Source organism: Rhamphochromis longiceps, linkage group LG6 (assembly GCF_057381845.1).
Source record: "Rhamphochromis longiceps isolate RC_006_pf linkage group LG6, R_longiceps_female_GT1.1, whole genome shotgun sequence".
NCBI classification, from domain to species: domain Eukaryota; kingdom Metazoa; phylum Chordata; class Actinopteri; order Cichliformes; family Cichlidae; genus Rhamphochromis; species Rhamphochromis longiceps.
The window spans coordinates 36244932-36259860 of record NC_140562.1 but is presented as its reverse complement, the minus strand read 5'-3'; the positions used below and the strand labels follow the sequence as shown (position 1 = coordinate 36259860).

Genomic DNA, 14929 nt, shown 5'->3' with positions numbered 1-14929 from the left:
CACTGGTTAACATTTCTGCATTAATACTCTCAGCATGGAAGGTGAAGAGGATTGCTCATAGCAACGCCTACGGATGACATACTGGTCGTGTAGTTCCTCTGAGCTCCACAGTTTTCAGTACTTGATCAAATTGTTAGTCTAAAATCCAAGTGCTTTGTTTCAGTGTCAAAGCTCTCACTGAGTTATCAATAATGCATTAAAGATACAGTAAGCAAACAGCCCAAATCAGTGATAATGTAGCTGCTGGATTTGTCACTTAAACTCAAAGGCAATGTTGTGTACACTTTGTTTGACATGTCAGTAAGCTTAGAGTTTATTACCAAAATATTTGGTTTAATTCTTTAGCTTGACAGTAACATGATCCGTAAATCAGTGTAAAAGACAACAATATTAAACATCATTAAATCTTAAATTTACTGGAGATGGACACCATTTCCAAAAAAACCAAAGATGTATAATTTTATGCAGCCCTTTTTTTCTAAAGGCATTTTGTCTTCACAGCAGACAAAGCTGACAAAGTGGTAAAGAAATTAACAAATTGATAATGTCCACTCAGGGCCGTGGTATTGTGGACACTGCTAACAGTCACCGATACCTAAGTAGCACAGAGGTAACAAAAAAAACCTGCCTTAAAAAAATTACTTAACAATTTAAGCGTATTGCTTATTTTGTTACAAATTCCTCATGCCTGCATGCACTAACTGGTTATTTGGCACTACAGCTTCCACATGCAGCCAGCTCATCAAAACAAACAAGCAAAGTTCAGGATGGACATGCTCCATGCATGTCACAGTAATTTGTTCTAGCAGGTGTTAGATCCAGGTGACCAGCGCTGGATAGAGGTTGTCTTTTCCCTGAAGACTAGTCTCACTTCATTTCTGATACTGCAGACAGGAATAAAACACACTGTAATAAAACTGTCTTAAACCAGGAGGCTTCAAACATGGAGACCGAAGATCGAACACCATCATAAAATGGAGCCAATGCTGCATGGGTGGAGAGAACAGAGGAGAGTAACAGTGAGGGAGGACGAGACAGACAAGCAGACATCAGATTAATACTAAACAAACAGAATGACTAAAAATGAAGACTTGGTCATCCACGTGTGAAGACGAGGACAGGTACAAGTGGGGAAAATTGGGGAACTCAGGGTAACCTTTGTGGTTTGCACTAAATACTTTCAGTTACTCTGTGTCAGCCACAGTTCGTGTGTCTTGTTCTGTTTCAGCACGTTTTTAGTGCAAATTCAGCATCTCTTAAGTCACGCAGGAAACACTTCCTTGCATTTGTTACTCTCAGGGTAGCAGGGGTAATGCTGAGACTGGAGGATTAAAATGTGAGTACTAGAACAGTTAAGACTGACTTTTGAGCTATGAAATAATTTGAAAGAGCCGGTGTATTGATAGGAACAAGTTTATTCACTTCATTTAAAGCCATAAAAGAGAAAAGAAATCTTAAAAAAAGGAAAATGAAATAAATCTGCTCACAGAGTAAAGAAAAACAACCAGCTCTCCCTTTTAAAAACCAAAGCAAAATACATTTTTTTTCTGTAACATTATTGTAAACCACAAAAATCCTTTATTGCATTTCATGTGATTCTCTTTAAAGACCTGTAGAAAAATAAACATTCAATTAAAAATAAAATAATATCTGGTTTTGGATTATTTTATGAATCTTTAAGACTTGCTCACCTGCACAGCGTCCATTCCTGACAGTAAAGCCGTTACCACACTAAAAAGAAAAGAAAAAAATAGAGGAAAAGGTTTTTATCCAAACCAAATAAGCTGATTCTGAGACGTTTTAAAAACAATTTACTTTTATTTTTTGAAAGGTAGGAGTAAAATATCTTATAATTAAACTAACCAGAGAGAGAGAGAGATTAAGGCTTTGGTGTTGTTCAATTCACTGCTCCACTAACAGAAAAAAAGGCGTGTTCATAATTCATGCTGGGAATTCGGGCTGTGTACCTGCGTGTCATTGGCAAGCTCAGTGGTTTCCCCTTCTTTGGGATAGGTGACTTCCAACACAGAGTTCATTTCACCAGCCTGAAGAGCTCGAGTAAAACTAGTGCTGTCTGGCCAGGAGACCTCGAGCACCTTCACCTCATCATTTCCTGGGAGTCATGAGTACAAGACACAATACTACGTTACATTTTACAAGTACAAATTTGTATTTTGGGATTAGATTTAAAAATATCTGCTGGGATGCTACCTGCCTCCTGACTATCAAACTATGTTTTACAGACTGATGTGAGAGCATCTCATCTTAATTTTAGCAAGAAAGGACATTAGCTTGTATCCCAAAATTTGTAAACTTTTACCAGCCATTAGTTATAACACCAGTATCTGGTTTAAAGTAAAAAAATATCAGGGATACTATTGTTTAGCTGAGATGTCTAAAAACACCAATGACAAAGGCACACATACTGAGTTCTAGTGTTTGACAGGATAGATGCACGATCACAAAAAAAAAGCTGTTTGGCCAACAATCTGCTCTAGTGTTTACTTGTGAGGTGTCTGCTGTTTTTTCAGTGTCTACAACATTTAAAAGGAAATCACCTAAACCAAAGTGGGCGACTGGCTCCATCTCACATAGATATCCAGAGCCTCCATCAATGATGCGCGTGTGAGCTCCACTCTGACTGGTGAAGACTGTCACCTTGGCACCCCGGGCGAAAGAACCAAACTGGGTGCGAGGAATGACCCGCAGCCAGTTATTGGATGATCCCTAGCAACAAGGATGTTCATGGATTATTATTCGCTAACTAATAATAAGAAGACCAGTTAGTAGGTATATCATTAGGCTGTTAGTAAAAAGAAAAACAAACAAACTCCACCCGACAAATACACACACGCACACCCACCTGCGTGACCTTAAAGACAGAGATTGGCTGCTGGGCGCTCTCCCCGTGTGCCAACAGCAGGTCCAGCTGTCCATCCCCATCCAAGTCAGTCACAGTACCACCTGTCCAGAACACACAGAGTGCTTTCACTGAACTGACCTACACATCAATGTCAATGGGGAGTCTCCCTGACAGTTATATTTCTGAGGCTCATCCAAACACAGAGGCAGTTCAGGCAACCTCAATATATTTTAACCGGCTAGGATGTTCTCTAATATTTTCACATATTGATTATTGTTTTGTTACCAGGTGAAACAACACTTCAATAGAGTCACTTTTCAAGAAAGCCATAAAAATCATTCTCAATTGATTGTAATATTTTAGAAAAAAAACATCTGTATATCACTATTTTGTGTCTGTATTGCCTGGGACTACACATCTAAAAGAATTGGCAACTTAATATATGTTAGATTTTTAAACGGATATCCATTAAGATGTACCGTGCCGGTTAAATGCATAGGAAAAACAGCACAAAATGTGCTCTGATATTAAGAGTTTACAGACCTGTTCCTCTCCCTTGTGGCTCTTCAGCATCTCCCACATTAAGTTCCTGGATCAAAGGGTCTGCATTAGTCCTCCTTGAGACCCTGCAAAAAAGGAAACAGCCAAAAAAATAAATAAATCTAGTAACAGTTATTTTTTAATTAACAAAGACATTTCATTGGAAATTTAACAAATACATGAAATCTAACCTGAACAGCCTATTGGGAGCATTTCCTCTGTAGGCAATATTGTTAAAGAACACCTCCAACTCCTTGTCATTATCAAAGTCAGCAGCAATGACTGTGCGAATAGGTGAGGCTTCAGCAAATCTTCCAGTAGCAATATTCTGCAAAGAAAATTGTACTTCTCTCAAGATACACTTTATTAAAACCTTTTGTTTTTGCCAAGTTTGTCACTCCTCTCTTACCTGGAAACTGGAATCGCTGCGCTGCAGGAAAAGTCTGTGTGGGCCGTTCCAGTTGCCATAAACAATGTCTGTCTTTCCATCTCCATTGAAGTCAGCCAGTGCTACTCCTCTGCCATGCTGGTATTGGTCCTCCACACCTGTTTGCATGGGCACAGTGTTAAAAGCAACTAATCCAATTTTGTACAATAAAAAAAACTAAGTAAAAGTGATCAGAGGACCTTCATATGTCTCTTATATTTAGTGCTACATCCAGGAGACTGCTAGATTAGTTTAGCATAAGGACTGGATTCTGGGGGGATAAATCAGCCTGGCTCAATAACAGTAAGACGCTCCACATACCTGAATGTCTTAAACTCACCAGTTAGCATTTTCACTTGTGTTTGATTAATATTCACATGACAGGCTGTGTTACTTCATGAGGTGTTATCCTTATGAGCCTACCAGACAGCCAGCAAATGTTATAGTAAGCTAAGCAAATAGACTGATTAAAATCAAACAGGGCATCACCTGCTACAACCTGTTGTGGTAAGGAGAGAGCTGAGTGTAAAAGCGAAGCTGTCAATTTACCAGTCAATCTAAATTTCTACATACCTGGTAGAAGTGGCCAGGTGGAAATCTGGGCTTCTCTACTTAGACTGCTACCCCTATGACCCAAACCCAGATAAGCAGTAGAGGATTGATGGATAAATAAACAGTCAAACATAAAAGCCTCCAAATATTTCTAATCTCTTGGTAACTCTACAAATCATATATAAATCACATCATATCAATAAAGATGTAGTTTGATGACTATATCGATTGTGGTTGGCAGTTCGTCTTGTAACCGGAAGGTTGCCGGTTCGAGCCCCGGCTTGGACAGTCTCGGTCGTTGTGTCCTTGGGCAAGACACTTCACCTGCTGCCTACTGGTAATGGTCAGAGGGGCCGATGGCGCAATATGGCAGCCTCGCTTCTGTCAGTCTGCCCCAGGGCAGCTGTGGCTACAACTGTAGCTGCCTCCACCAGTGTGTGAATGTGAGAGTGAATGAATAGTGGAATTGTAAAGCGCTTTGAGGGCCCCGAAAAGCGCTAAATAAATGCAATCCATTATTATTATTATTATTATTATTATTATAATAATTTCTGGTTTTTTCCAAAGGTTGCTGCATAAACAGAGACCACCCCCACTAACTTCTGATGCACACTCAGGCATTTTGTTCTATAAGCTGGCCTGAAATATGACACAAGCCATTCAGTTCAGAAAAGCGAAACAAAGGTTCCTCCTAGCTGGCATTCACAGGGTAAATGAATAATATAATATATAATAATAATAATATAATAATAAAAAAGTAAATAAATGTAAAATTAGAAACCAAATAATGGAAGAGTGAGATGAGACAAAGAATACCTGATATGAAACCATAAGTTGAAGGACAGACTGCAGAAAGTACTACTGAGTTAGGCTTCATGTTCCCTTACCACTTCATTCTCACCTGCCTGTGTTGCCATGTCAACAAAAGCCCCATTTCCATTATTCTTGAACAGGAAGTTAGGTCCATTTTCATTGTCACAGAACACATCAGACCTCGACTCGCTCAGGATTGGTCCAACGACCACACCGCGACCACCTGACCAACGAGCCAACAGTGAAGCTTTCAGTTGTTTTTGACAACTTCAAAAAAAAAAAATCAAAAAAAAAAATCCCATGTTTCAGGTAAACACTGTGACATCTCACCTGTGTACCTGTTGACTCCGGCCTCAGCAGCTACGTCAGACAGCGCGATGATGCCCTTGCTCACATCACTGGCAGCCTCGTCCATTTCTAAGAGAGCGTGGGGGCCAACATTTCCACTGGCGTAGTTCGCCACGTAGACTGAGTAACGGCCTGTTCCCTGCACAGAAACATCGGTAACTTAGAATAACGTATAATGTACTCAAATGCAATGAGATAGAAGAAATAGGTGGGTTCACTCACCTTTCTATCAACACATGCGACTGAACGTCCCGCCATCCGATTAGCAACACCACGACGTACATTCAGCTCATCGTTGAGCAGATCTTCAAAGCGGCCATTACGAAACTTGAAGAGCTTGTCAGTGTATGTTGCTCGTCCTTGACAGAGAAAGAAAAATTATTTGGTTCCCTCAAATTACTTTGATGACACTTTAATTTCAGGATGACTTTGCAATATCATATTTACCAGAGTAGGCATTGTTTGTATTAAGAAAATAGATTTCTTCTCGTCCATCTCCATCCACATCGCAGGCAGCAACTCCAATAGCATTTCCTGCCTGGTCTCTCAGAGCATAGTATGGAGAGTTACTGTCATCAACAGCAATGTTTACCAGCTTTTTCTGAGTCCTGTCATACTTCAGCACCAGGTTGGGCCCGTTGTACCTGAGAGAAAACGTGATTTTGATTTATTTTTTTATCACAAATTTCTGCATAAAAATCCTCACACATGGTAATACACTAACACTCACACTTACCCTGCCACCACCACTTCCAGGTCACCATCACCATCCACATCTGTCACAGCCATCCCATAGTTGAGTTGTGTGGGATTGTGCAGATTGTCAGGGGGAAGCATGGTCTGTGTAACAACCTGAAGCATGGGATTCAGGTTTTGGGCATGGGAGTGATGCCAGAGTGTCACTAGTAGGAGCAGCAGACCCGAACCCCACATTATTCCAACCTGGCGAGACACGGAAGTCAGGAAGATATCTTGTTTTGAACAAAACTTGCAAGAAACATCTGAAACTGAGAATTATAATACAAAACAAAACAACATTTCTTAACAATTGAAACTAAATATGAAAATAGAATTATCCGAATTGATCGAAAGCGATCAAATAAGTACGTTAAAAGAAAGAAGAAAAACAAAAACATAACCACCAGACATTGTTTTAAACGTGGAGTGTTTCTGTCTAAATCTACCAACCAAAAGCCTTTAAATCCTTTAAGAAAGCTATAAAATTTCAAGACGTTAAAAAACACAAAACGCAAAAACTACTAATATGTTATTAATGCTCTCCAGCAAATACATTTTCTGTATTTCTGACTTGTTTTTCCTCCAGCGTAATGACATGCAATTCACTGATTTTAATAAAAACATGGATGAAGCCTTTTCCCCATTTTGTGCAAAGCAGAGGCGTGAGCAAGAATTCATTCCCTTCATTATGGCAATACCGTCTTACCGTATCAAGGTGTGGAGGAGAAAATGCGTCTCCTGCAGTGAAGATGATGTGTTTATAGTTGTGAAGCGAGCTTGTCAACGCCTCTATTACACAAATAAGTTTCATAAATTACAAATTTACGAAACACCTTGTGTAACGCGGAGAATACTGTCCAATCAGCGAAGAACTATCTGACCGATGAAGATGGTGACCAATGGCTGAGCTGAATTTCTGTGCACGTGTCTCTTGCACCCAAGGGTTTGGTTTGTTTGTAGTTTATGTTAAACGATGGCACAGAAAAGATGGATTCGGTAGATAGTATATTTACCATTTCTTTTGGGGAAACTCGTTGAACTACAAAGGAAAAGAAAATTCGTTGGAAAAAGGAACTAATAACCTGGCAGTTATTCCGGATTTCGGAGCGGCAGTGCTGTAGAAGAACACAATTTCCCACTACGCTTTGCGCTAGGATTTGCTTGCGTCAAGTGTGCGACGAAAGTCTGTTGTTAAACAAATCATAAACGGGTAAGCCGACAGAGTAAATTTATTTGATTTAATTACAGATTAAATATTCTGAGTGAAAATAAATGAACATGAATGAATGTAACATTAACCGCTATTTATTTTATATTTATTTCTTCATTTAAAAATATCTTTACAAGCTACACGGGAGGAAGTTTAGTTAGCTAACTGAAGCTAGTTATTCAAATCCTGTTTATTTAGAACAGTTTGCCGCGTACCTGGCTGCTTCATTCCTTAATAAAGTCTTTAAAGTAAATTTAGAGTGTTTTGAAAATCTGCGAAGGTCTGACAATGTTCATGTTCTCGTTCCTCCGTGATCCAGATACTTTAACATCATTTAACCATGGAGGATGTGCAGCTTAAAGAAGACTGTGGTCCAACTCAACCAACACCTACACCTCCCTCTCAATCAAAGAGGCCAAGTCAGCCTCTGTACGTCCCCAAACAACGACTTCATGCCTCGAAAGAGAAAGCTCAGACTCAGGGAGAAGTTAAACCAAAAACCAGGCCTCGCTACACAGACAAAGCACGAAAGAACGCCAAGAACAAGAAGGACAAAGCTGGAGGAGCGAATAAACCATCGCCCGCTGGGGGAGAAGGAGATGGAGGTGAAGCGCAAAACAACGACGTTAAGCCAGATGTGAAGGAGGACCGATTACAGGGTTTAGATGCTGAGGCTAATGGGGAGTCTTCTGCCAAAGTGGAGGCAGGCGATACTGCAGAGCAGGAAGAGGAGAGCTGGGACACCTTGTTCAACGATGATGGAGACTGTCTGGATCCACATCTGCTTGAAGAGGTGAGAGCTTGATTTAGGTTTTGATAATCAAAACCCAAGACAGTCCAATCCAACTTTATTTATACAGCACTTTAAAAACAACAAAGTTGACCAAAGTGCTTTCCAATAATAAAACAGAGATAACAGTTAAAAACCATACATTAAGCAGACAAAGAAATAAATATAAATACCAATAAAATAAATAAATGGAAAAAGAAGATAAAAAAAATCAGTATATTAAATATTAAAACATGAGTAAAATAGACAATAAAATATACAATGAATAAAATTAACAAAATATAAAAGATTAAGAGTGACCAACAGCTGACTAAAACTGACTACAAGCAGACTCTGGTACTACTCCTAAAAAGCCTTCGAAAAAAAGTGTGTTTTTAAAAGTGACAAGCAGAATAATGTCCACCCAGATTCACATACACATTGCTGATAATTAACCTAAAAAATCCTATTTAATATGATGCAAAACAGATCTTTTTCTCTTCTCATCATTGTCTTCTCTCCTGCCTGCCTTGAATGCACAGCTGGCTTTGAAGGAAGGAAAAAAGAAGGAGTCAATCCAAGAGCCTAGGTTTGATTACTACAACATGGACAGAGCCAGTTATGATGATGATGATGATGATGATGACATTGACCTCACAGAGGATGAACTATCTCATATTGTAGAGATCTACGATTTCCCTACAGAGTTCAAAACAGAAGACCTTCTTAAGCTGTTTCAGTGCTACCAGTAAGTCTCTAACCATGTTAGAATTGTACAAACTTTGTTTTTGCCTTATATACTGTATGTCCTTTTATATTTGCAGAGATGTCAGTAAACCTCTGCATCTATTTGCATGATTCACAGTTTGAAATAATCCTTTTTTTTATCGTATACTGAGCCTTGGTGCAGCCCTGAGTTCAGCATTGTCTGAAACCAGCTGCTGCAGCTCTTTTTTTTGTCTTGGTGCTAGCTGTGTTCTTCTAATTGGGTGGGACTGCAGGTGAGAGGGGCTTCTGTGCTCACTCCAAGATCACTGTTCCACCAGGCTGTTCTTGACATCATGCAGATGAAGTAGAAGAAACTTTTTTAATAGAGCATTTGGATGAGTACCATTGTAACAGTATATGTTAGAAAATAAGGAAAGGATAATAGGTTTACTTTAAGACAAAAAAAGTTGTGAAATCTATGAAAGAGCACAAGTATATGATTTTTACATCTTTAGGGAGCACTGTCTTCCTTTTAGAGCTAATGCTCTGAAGCCATGTTGTGAAATATTCTTACTACCTTGTGTGATTTCTGACTGTCTTTTCAGAAAGAGAGGATTTGACATTAAATGGATTGATGACACACATGCCCTCGGCCTTTTCTCAAGCCCCATAGCAGGTAAGTAAAGCTCTGCCTCACATTTAAGGCAATTACAGTTCATTATGCTGTTCATTAAGTGTCATTGCTATGACTCATCATCTTGCTACGATGTTGTAAGTAGAATTGTTTTAGTAAAGAAAATCCTGTCCAACAATCTTAATGCTGTTTGCTCCTGAGCTTTTTGAGATTGTGTCTCTGTTACTTGGGCCATCGTTTTTCTGACTTCAGGTTAGAAAAACACATTTTTCAGTTGTAAGGAGATATTAAACTCACCGACTATTACATTTTGTTCATTTTCCCTTTTAAGCTCGTGAAGCTCTGAGATCCAAGAATCCACTGATGAAGTTGCGACCACTTTCCAAATCTTCCTCTGCAACAAAGGCCAAAGCCCGTAGCTGCTCAGGTGCGATTGCACATATCTGTGTTTGTCATTTTTCATAATTTTGTGTTTGTATAATAATAAAGCAAATCCATATTTGTTGAGAAAACCCTTTAGCTTCATATCCAATTCTCCAGTACACTACCATTTAGTCTTTCAAGATCCTCTGCATTCTTGACTGTGGGTTTGGTTTGTGTCTGTTGCTTCCTCAAACTGAAACTGAATTTCTACTTTGAATTGAATCTCACCTATGGTGCAGCCTACACAAATAGCTGATGTTGTTGCCAGCGTTTATACTTATGCCTGGTTTGCCTGCTTTACTCCTCAGTTTCTCCACTGAAATACCAATTGGTGGTCCAGTTTCTCTCTTTGAGATGATCCGTACTCTTCCAGTCAGCTAAAGAAAATGACAGCAGAAGAAGAAATGAATGGAAATATGTAGAATGAGCCAGTTACATATGTTACAGGCTTAATTAAGATGATGTGGTTTTGGGGTTATTGTGATGTTTGTAAAGTGTATTTTGGTGCCATCCAGGTTGTATTACACCACAAATTAAACATTTAAAGCGCTTAAAAACTGTTCTGTATCTCCCACATTTATATGTATCCTCCTTTCCTCTTGCCCCCAGACTACCTCCTGCCTGCTAAAGAGAGACCTCAGACGAGTGCAGCACTGGCTCGGAAGCTTGTGATCGGTGCCCTCGGTGTAAAGAGCAACCTCACAAAGGAGCAGCGTGAGGCAGAGAGGAAGAAACTCCAGGAAGCAAGAGGTACGTTGTACTTCTTTAGGTCTCCACTTACTTTTTGGGCTGAAGTCTCATCTTGGGTGGGCGGTTGCTAAACTAATTATGGATTCGGTAGCTAATGTGTGAGGGTCATACAGGGTGCTCAGTTAAACTGAGACGTAAGTACAAATAATTACTGTCCCAATAGTTGTATCACAAAGTTACCACCACAAGTGGGAGCTGTTTTCATACTTAACTGAAGAAAGTGGAAAGTTTCAAATGTAGTGCCAAAAGAAGTCCGTCCATTGCTGTGTAGGTTACAGTAAATCTATAATCAGTAAAGCAACCATTTCCTTTCACAGATGGAAAATAAGTATATAGGGCCAGAAAACAACCGCTGGCCATCCAATGACAGTCAGTCCAGGAAGTCAGGAAGTAAAGCACACTAAAAAAAAAGCTCCTTTGTTCTCAGTTTAGGCTCACTGCTGCACTACCATCAGTGAACAAATACTAAACTTGGTGTTGGAACAGATGCCATGTATGGTTCTATGTGAAGATTAATATGCAATCATCTTCAGCTCTTTACTGCTCTTCATGCGGCAAAGACAGTGATATAAATATAAGACTTTTGTTTGTCGTGTGATTTATCTTTCAGAACAAAAGCGCCTGGCAGCCAAGCAGAGGGAAGACGCTTGGGAGGGAAAGTAACTGGACAAACCTCTATTTTTTTTTTTTCCCTTTAAATTCCTTGAGTCAGCAGAGGCTTAAATCATTTCTGTTTCATGTAATGCTCTGGTTTTTTAGCTGGCCACTCCTTCGTACAGGCATATTTCCGAGAAATGATTTTTTTTTTTTCAAACTGTTTCCTGAGAGGCTTTTACCGTTTCCTTTGTCATTCAGTGTCTGACATCATAAAATGCTACATGATCAGATCACCTTCAATTATCTGTGAACTCACCGACTCACCTGGACTCTATGTATTGTAAGCACAGTCTGTAGTCAAGCACTGAAGCTAATGGTTCAGTTAACAAGTAACGAACGCGTTAACTGAAATACTTATCTGTACACATCCTCGTGTTTGGGTTTTTAAATGTTTTAAGATATAAAAGTGACGTGACGCTTTCAGTTACATGTCACTGAAGTTCAGTCATGTTGATTCGTTAAATTTTTATGTGTCACAACATTGTTGATTTTATCCAGTTTGAGTGATTAAATTGAAGGTGGTGTCATTAAAAATTAATGCTGCATTGTTTGCAGTTTAAGTTTTATCAAAGTATTAACTTACTTTTAAGCCATCGTGTCAGGTGGTTTCCGGTGTTTGAACTGATACCCGATATTATGTATAATGTTTTGCTCAATGCAGCTGCTGTTATGTATGTCCAGTAAAAAAACAAAAAACAAAAAAACTGCTCGACTTCGTCTGTTAAAATCTGAGCGTGTGCTTAAAGACACGAGTCTAGACATTTCACGATGACAAGCAAAACTGTCATCAAAGATTTTCCTTGACATTGAAGCACCTCACTATTTTTGTGCATCACTTAAACAAATCTACCAAGATTTTCAGTTCAGCTCCTGTTTTTAGCTCCATCCATTCTTGCTCTGTTTGTTGACAAAATGTAATGACAGTACGAAGAAAAACGTGTCTCTTTATTCCTGACAAGCTTCTTTTTTTTTTTTAACTTTACAAAGGTAATCACTAAAGAGAAGACAGTATTTATTCTAACTGTCATCAAACAGGGTTTCCCAAGAGTCAGCTTTCATAATTCAGCTTCCTCAGACACATATCTCAGGCTCCAGAGCCCTTTTTTGACAGCTGCAGGCAGACGCCTCTTCTGAGGCTTTACCCAGCAGACCACAGACCATGTGGCACTGCAGCTCATTCAGTTCCTCAGTGAATAATTACACCACTTTCAGCCAATGTGGAGAAGGCGTTTTAAATTTGTTCTTCAAGAGATTTGTAACAAAAATCAAATTTGCTGCTAAATTAAGTTTTTTTTTTATTTTTAATTATTTTTTACATTTTTTTTTTTAGCCCTTTCAGCCAGTCGAAATGTTCATGCACTAACAGAGCAGATTGCTGTGTACTTAAATGTTTAAAATGATTATTCCTTAAATTTAAGTAGTCCTGCAGATGACTGTGATTTATAGTTCCCCTCCTTTTAAACATCCAAATCGACCCTGTATTGCTCTAAGAGAGTTAGTTTTGTAACTGTTTAGCTCACTGGCTGTGGATGAATGAGGCACTGCCACGTGGCTCACAGTGGGCTAATTAAAGCGCTGCAGCATGAGAAAAAGTCTCATTACATATTTGTTTCCTTTCACATCAGTTCTTCTGAATGTGTATTGACACATTTATATCCATGCAGATAATGTGAAAGACGTTTTTGTAAAGCAGGTTTGAGGATTCAGTATTAGGAAGAATTTCCTTTTACAGTGTATCATTTGGTGTTTACGATGTGCTCTTTTAGAAGGTGATAAAAAATATCTGAAAGCATGTAATAGTTTTTTCTATATAATCATGAATACCAAGGCAGGATGAAAAAGGATTAAAAAAAAAAAGCTTTTATTTAATGGGTGACTCATTAGTGTAAAAGTGGTTATATGATAAGTGATTCCATTCTCTATAATACACAATTTGATAACCTTGCAGCCTTAGAAGTACTTTAATGGTTCCCTTTTCTAGGTATCAGCGTTCAAACCATAGACTGTGTAACTGCTGCCACTTTGTGAAACATGTGCTCGAGGTGTTTTGCCAAGCCCAGCACTGGGTACACATATTATGTATTAAAAGCTATTTGTCCATTATATGAACATAAGCACAAAATTATGGAAATGCTAATTTGAAGAGTTATAAGTGGCTTGGCTTAACTTTTAAAGTACTGAAATGTTCAAATAAATGCATGAGCCATGCCAGTCTAAGTATATGCAGCTGGTACGGTGAAACTGCTCATTAAATCAGTTATTTCAGTCACTCTCTTCGCTAGCTAAGAATCTCTTCTGCAGGAACTTGTTCTTTTGTAGTGGTTGGTGATTTTTGAGCTGCTGGTAGTGAGACAACCATAGACTGCATATAAAAGATGAACATAGATGGGTGCTACTTCACAGCAGACTGTATCATATGTCATATAATTGTAGTAAAAATGCTCCAAGAGGAACCGACAACACAAACACATTAAAGATGTAAAGTCTATACAGTGAGCGGCGAGGTCAATCAAAGCATACATTTCTCGAATTTAAAAAAATATAGTGAAAATGAGTGAAAACCAGAAAAAGTTTTAGAAAATTCGGGGAGCAATAAGGTACAATGATTGAAACAATTTTTTGATTTAGGCTTTGAAAAAGTTGTTTTTATGACTTAACTTGGTAAATCTAACAGGGCAGTCTACAGGGATCGATTAGCTTCTGCAACCAGCCTCAAGTGGCCATCAATGGGACTGCAGTTTTTGGCACTATAACTGATGTGAAATGTAAAAAAAAGAAAGAATAGCAAATATTATTTTATGTTGATATGTCATCTATTAATTGTTAGACTTTATGCACTCATTGTTGGTTATAGACAGGTGTTTCTTGATCGTAGTGCACAGATAGCTCTTCTTGATGCCAAGTGCAAATGTGGACACATTTTCATAACAGACCTCCGTGTGTGCTGTTGTTCTTGCAGCTGGACTACATATAGAGTCTGTAGCTGCTCTTTACCATCATCGTGTGAGATCTGAACCCTGCCCATAATCTCATGTTTTACTGTGGCTTCACGAGGGGGTGATGTACCACAGAGCAGCCAACTGGATACCTCACACACAATCATTAGATTAACTACACAAACACAAGCCACAACTGAGAAAGAAGTGGTTTCAAGTGCCAACTCTACACAGAAATGCTACATGTTATGTCATGGAGCAAGTGAAGTGTGAGACATGGTCCAAATTAAGAAGTAATCTAATCTCCCACCACAGCAAAGGACCCTGGTGGTGAAGGGTTTCCTAGCACCAAACACTGTCAGCAAACATACCTTACATCACTCGCTTCCCTTTGTTAAAATTTGGCTTAGCAATGACACGTTTTCATTAACACCTGAAAAATCATTGTTTTTGATTTATTTCAGTAATGTTTTTAAGGTGCCATTTTGAAACAACAGGCAGCTTAGGGGCTTTTTACCTGAGGTGTCTTATGTGTAATAAGGAGGAAATAGCATTGCAAAA

The 14929-nt window shown here is 38.8% G+C and overlaps 2 protein-coding genes across 3 annotated transcripts; one reads left to right on the top strand and one right to left on the bottom strand.

The window, feature by feature from the left end:
- Nucleotides 1-727: 727 nt before the first annotated feature.
- crtac1a (cartilage acidic protein 1a) lies at nucleotides 728-7194 on the bottom strand. 2 transcript variants are annotated; one of them, XM_085410458.1, is made up of 14 exons: nucleotides 6988-7194; nucleotides 6280-6485; nucleotides 5991-6187; nucleotides 5766-5902; nucleotides 5526-5682; nucleotides 5284-5418; nucleotides 3813-3949; nucleotides 3595-3731; nucleotides 3407-3489; nucleotides 2864-2964; nucleotides 2559-2727; nucleotides 1968-2113; nucleotides 1692-1731; nucleotides 728-986 (listed from the first exon to the last, which is right to left on the bottom strand). In XM_085410458.1, exons 1-14 carry the CDS (start codon nucleotides 7090-7092, stop codon nucleotides 868-870), a joined length of 1869 nt encoding a protein of 622 aa, XP_085266584.1. In that variant the 5' UTR covers nucleotides 7093-7194; the 3' UTR covers nucleotides 728-867. The 2 variants fall into 2 exon arrangements, with proteins under 2 accessions (XP_085266584.1, XP_085266585.1); XM_085410459.1 differs by lacking the exon at nucleotides 728-986 and adding an exon at nucleotides 1397-1610.
- Nucleotides 7195-7344: 150 nt separating this feature from the next.
- On the top strand, nucleotides 7345-12136 carry r3hcc1l (R3H domain and coiled-coil containing 1-like). Its single transcript, XM_085410460.1, has 7 exons — nucleotides 7345-7491; nucleotides 7811-8284; nucleotides 8803-9008; nucleotides 9574-9644; nucleotides 9934-10029; nucleotides 10635-10775; nucleotides 11386-12136. The coding sequence occupies exons 2-7, from the start codon at nucleotides 7832-7834 to the stop codon at nucleotides 11436-11438; spliced, it is 1020 nt and encodes a 339-aa protein (XP_085266586.1). The 5' UTR covers nucleotides 7345-7491; nucleotides 7811-7831; the 3' UTR covers nucleotides 11439-12136.
- Nucleotides 12137-14929: the final 2793 nt, after the last annotated feature.